This window comes from Fragaria vesca, unplaced genomic scaffold, assembly GCF_000184155.1.
Source record: "Fragaria vesca subsp. vesca unplaced genomic scaffold, FraVesHawaii_1.0 scf0511118, whole genome shotgun sequence".
Taxonomy (NCBI): Eukaryota; Viridiplantae; Streptophyta; class Magnoliopsida; order Rosales; family Rosaceae; genus Fragaria; species Fragaria vesca.
In genome coordinates, this window is record NW_004441581.1 from 1 (window position 1) to 5,079 (window position 5,079).

Sequence of the window (5,079 nt, forward strand, 5' to 3'; positions counted from 1 at the left end):
ATGGAACAAAACTAAAAGAATTTAGAACATTAATCTAAGTGAGGAGTTGACTAATTCAGTGAACAAAGAGGGAAAATGATTGGACACCTGGTTTTGGATATGAGTCCGACTGATCTGTAGGTTCTGGAGGTTCATGTTGATCAGCTACTTCAGACTGAGCAATCAAGGACTGTAGGTTCTGGTCAAGGACTGTAGTGTCAGTGTCAGACTGAGCATACACCCATGTATCACTTTCTTCACACTCTTCTTTATCCATTTCACAATCCAATATCTCCTTTACTTCACTTGTTTCTTGCACATTCCTTGATGAACCAACGACCTCTGTCCCTGCAGCTTGTGATGAAGATGGTAGCTTAGCTGCTGCAATTTCACTTTCATTTTTCACAGCAACCTTCTTCCCTTTGATTTTCTTATGCTCTCCTGCCGCTGCAGTAGTCTTTTGCATATCCACTGCCTCCTCCAACCTTTCATACACATCTGATACGTCCGAGTCCGACTGATCTGTAGGTTCTGGAGGTTCATGTTGATCAGCTACTTCAGTGTCAGTGTCAGATTGATCATACACCCATGTATCACTTTCTTCAGACTCTTCTTTATCCCTTTCACCTAATATCTCCTTTACTTCACTTGTTTCTTGCACATTCCTTGATGAACCAACGACCTCTGTCCCTTCAGTTCGTATGCTCCCCACCTCTAAATTCCTGGTTGAATTCATTGTCTCCTTGACCACATCCCTTGCCTCTTTCACATGCAGAATATCTAACTCCACTACATGGGAAGGAGGTTCATTGTGAATTTGACTTCGTACCACATTACTCTCTTCAGAAGGCTTGACCCCCTCCTCTGTAATCGTTGCTGTATCAATCAATGTCTTCTTGATTACATGAGTACTTGTTCCCAGCACATTCTGGACCTCCAGTCGAACTGAAGGTGAAAGTGGTTGGAGCAGTAGATTCCGACCTTCACATTCTATGGCATCATTTTCCACCACGCTACCTTTAGTTTGGTTCATCACTGCCTCTATGTTACTTACCAACTCCATGGCCTCCTTCACTTTCCCTTCCACCTGCCCTTTGAAATCAGTGAAAAGCTTTTGAAGGTATTTATCTAATTTAAGAAGCTTGTTGGTCCATGGGTACTTTCTGTAGTTGGCCAACTTGCTAACCTTGGAGCATTTACGAACGAACTCCACAGCCTTCTCCATCTCTATTGCAAAATCTTCTAGTTCTAGCATTGGAAGATGCAGGACCTTATTGTTGTTTGCTACCTCTTCTATCAATGGTTTCAAACAGTCTAGTGAGTATTTGATTTCCCCAAGAAGTCGGTTAAACATCAAATTCTTGACCTTCACTTGTGTCACAGCATCATACAACATTCCAAATACTACTCCTAGAACAGGAGCAGGTGCAGCAGCTCCTCCTTCTCCGTTACTCGCTTGTTGCGCAACATTCACTTGCATTCGTTGTATGACCTCCTGCTGCGCTCTTGATATATGCCCTGGAATATGTTGCAGCGCTTGTAGAATATCCGACTGCCTTCTTTCTATTTCATCTATTCTAAGCATCAGCAACGTTATATTCCTTATCTGCTCCAGCTTCAGTAGTTCTAACAGTCTTTTAAGTGATCTGTCCAAGTCCTCAAGTTGTTCTGCGTAATTAGGCTTTATGCAGTTGCAACAATTGCCCCAAATACGGATGTTCCACATGCTAAGCTGCGACAACCTTGCAACAAGATCTATGCCCTCATTCATTTTTACTTGAAGATCTTGTATTATGTCGTCTGGGAGACTCAGTTGCACATTATTATTTCTTATTTGTTGTATGATCTGTGGCTGTAAACAGTCCAAAGTGAACTCTAGATTTATGAGTTGGGTTCTAAACTTTCTTGTTGCGCTAATGGCTTCCTTAACTCCATCATACAATAGTTGAAAAGGTGCTCCTCCAAGAAAGTTCAAAGTCAAGGACATGTTCACAATCACAACAACAAATACAACAGTGCAAAATCTGCAGCAACTTAATTTGTACTTGTATTTCAGGTTAGTGTTACCAACCTTATATCTGGCAGCTGATTCTTAGGGCGAATTGTTGCTCAGATTCCACTAATCGACTGTAGGTGGCTTGAGATGCAATTCATATCCTCTAGCTGCTTCAGGTCACTGATCATGAATGGTACTGATAGAGTGATATCCTGCTGTTGCAGATGAACCACGATCGGTAGCTAAGAGTAAGTCAATTCCCTCTGCTGTTGTATAGATTCATTCATATGAAGTGGTTTTGTTTTGTCCAAGCTATATAATTTGTCTTTCAAAAGTTCTATTTCTTAATAAAAAAAACACTTTACCAGCCTAAAAGGCTAAGACGAAATTGTGAGGCATCTTCCTTATGTTTTACTGATGAATAATTAATCAACATTGACACAAACATGATTTTTGTTAAAGGTTTCTTCCTTGTGTTAGTTTTTATTATTTAACTTTCTTACATCGTATTGCCAAAATAGTAAGATATTTTTTTTGGTTTTTTTTTTTTTTTTTTTTTTAACTATCCAAGCCTAAAATAGGAAAATCAGCAATCAGTCTGTTGTGCTATAACTGACAAATAGTTACCAAAACTGCTTACAGGAACATAAAAATAAAATCTCGTCATGAATTAGCGGTCAGATAGGAAGAAAAAAAGCAAATGCTATAGGATAACTGCCAAACAGTTACCAAACTGCAAATGAAAACAACAGAAACAAACTCAAGTCTTACCAAACCCCACAGTTACAAACGTAAAACAGCAGCCAAAATTCATATAAAAGGCCAATCTCTCATGCAAGTATTGAACAAGATACAACTAATATCTTTGAAGCCTAACATCATTGAAGCCTAACATCATTGTCAACTAATATCTCAGATCATGGCATCTGTAAACATGAAGTCATTAATCTTCTGCCTACTACTAGTTAGCATGGTGGCGCTGGACCAGGGAGTTTCTGCTAGAACGATTCTCATCGGACTCCCTGACCCTTGTAGAAGCCCTTTTGGAAGACTACTCCGCAGTTGTTTTCCTGATGGACAGCCCTCTATCCCTTACAGACGTGGTTGCTCAATAATTCACCGTTGCTATGGTCTAGGTGATCCCTGAAGTTGAAAGCCACAATAGAAACGAAGAGACTGGGGGTGTCTGATTACAGTGAACTTTGACAAAGTTGATTCCTGTAATGAGATTGCATCCTCCGGATGACTGTTTAAGCTCTATCCTGATACACGCATTATTAGATCGAAAATTTCTGGATGTACTAGGTGGTTTTCTGGTAGCATTGCAACATTATACTAACACAAAGAGGATATTATTTTAAATTTTCAGGTATAAAATCAACTGCTGGATTTTAAGCATGTCAAAGTCTTAAAATCCTTCACAATGAACACAAATAAAGAAGTCTCCTTCTTATCATAGTCGGTGAATGATGGATTTATCGTGAGCAATATTACACAGAAGACATTTTCTGTTCTGTAAATGGTTTACTGATATGAATTCTGTCACTTCAACAAGATCAATCCAATGGAGTATAGGCATTAGAAATCCATGACATGCTAGCTAGCGTAAGATGTACAATACTACAATATTGTAATTACTAATTAGAGTCACCTTTCTGCTCTTCCATACTTTAATAGTAGCCTCACTTTCATACTTTTATAGATATATAACAATCTAAAGGACATGTACTGTACACACAGCTCTTACTGAAAAATTTATAGTACCTTAGCAGGGAAGTTTATTACACAACTCTTAACAAATAAATGAAATAATTCTTGAACTTCCCTTCTAATGCCATTGCCATAGACACAAACATAAACACTGGACTGTTACACTATAAACTCTCGAGTCGTTAATTATGAATCCATTATAATGGAGTAATTATTATTTCCATCAAGCTAGCTTAACTAGTGGAAACTTAATTATGAGAACATGGCATCCATAATGAAATATTCAAGCTAGAGTTAGCCAAGAAATGAAGAACAGTGAAGGAAGAAAGAAGAACCTGGAGTAATTTTCTTTTAGATTTCTTAATGCAGCAAAACGTACTGCCAACAAAGTATCTATACAGAGAAAAGCTAGAAAAACAAAGTTATTTTATTTTAAATGAAAAAACAATTATTGCATCACTGAAAATGGAAAATATCCACATCAGCATTGATAGACCACAACATGCTGATAGTTGTATTTCATTCACTGGTGACGATTACTCTTAATCAGCTCATAATCATGACTAATCATCTTACAACTTACTCATTGATTGCAGGTCAGAACCTAGAAAAACAAGGCTTTTTTGCCTTTGGCTCTGAAATATCCTGCCTTGCCTCTGGCCTCGGAGTATTCCTTTCTTTCTGGCCTGACCTCGATTCCCTGCACAATAAGACCACTCTTCCAACACAGATTTTTTATACTCCGCACACATCATTTCCAACTCTCCATCTTCTTCTGCTTGGCATAGAAACTCACCCAGCTCCATCTCCAACCAGCCGTCCGCTCTTTTCATTTGGATGTCGAGCTCCATCCATAATTTTCAGACTTGGATCGAGATACACTGTCTGCTTATTTTCATCATCACCAAGTGCGGCATCCAGAGGTCCGTATTCAAATCCATAATGCCTTTCAGCAATTGCGACCTCCACAGGCACATTGAATCCATAATGCCTTTTTGTTAACTTATACACAAGATAAGCTTTGTAGAGAGTCCATGGAGACAGAATACTCATATCGATTTTCCCACGTATTTCGAGCCAACAAACCTCGTCTAGAGAAGCCACCTCCTTAAACCTGGACTCAGCCACAGATATCCAACTCCAGTATCTAGATTTATCTTGTGCCCAAACAATAAAAAGTTCCCTTGCACATATCATGTAACATTTTTTCCCACTCCATTTGTCCAGTGAAAAGCTCATCTTCCCATTATCCATGAGGACTGAGTTATCGCACAGCGCAAGGTAAAACTCCTTCTTGGACTTGGCAGGCACAAATGTAGATGAAGACGTGGATTGGGATTCGATCGCATGGATAAGATGCGGACTGGGAAGGAATTTTTCCCAAACTTGATCGG

The 5,079-nt window shown here is 39.0% G+C and overlaps 2 protein-coding genes across 2 annotated transcripts; both read right to left on the bottom strand.

The window, feature by feature from the left end:
- Positions 1-55: 55 nt before the first annotated feature.
- Positions 56-2,259, bottom strand: LOC101292563. The gene is made up of 2 exons (XM_004309291.1): positions 662-2,259; positions 56-319 (listed from the first exon to the last, which is right to left on the bottom strand). The coding sequence occupies exons 1-2, from the start codon at positions 1,964-1,966 to the stop codon at positions 56-58; spliced, it is 1,569 nt and encodes a 522-aa protein (XP_004309339.1). The 5' UTR covers positions 1,967-2,259.
- Positions 2,260-4,282: 2,023 nt separating this feature from the next.
- LOC101292857 (F-box protein PP2-B11-like) lies at positions 4,283-4,939 on the bottom strand. The gene is made up of 2 exons (XM_004309292.1): positions 4,482-4,939; positions 4,283-4,385 (listed from the first exon to the last, which is right to left on the bottom strand). The coding sequence occupies exons 1-2, from the start codon at positions 4,937-4,939 to the stop codon at positions 4,283-4,285; spliced, it is 561 nt and encodes a 186-aa protein (XP_004309340.1).
- Positions 4,940-5,079: the final 140 nt, after the last annotated feature.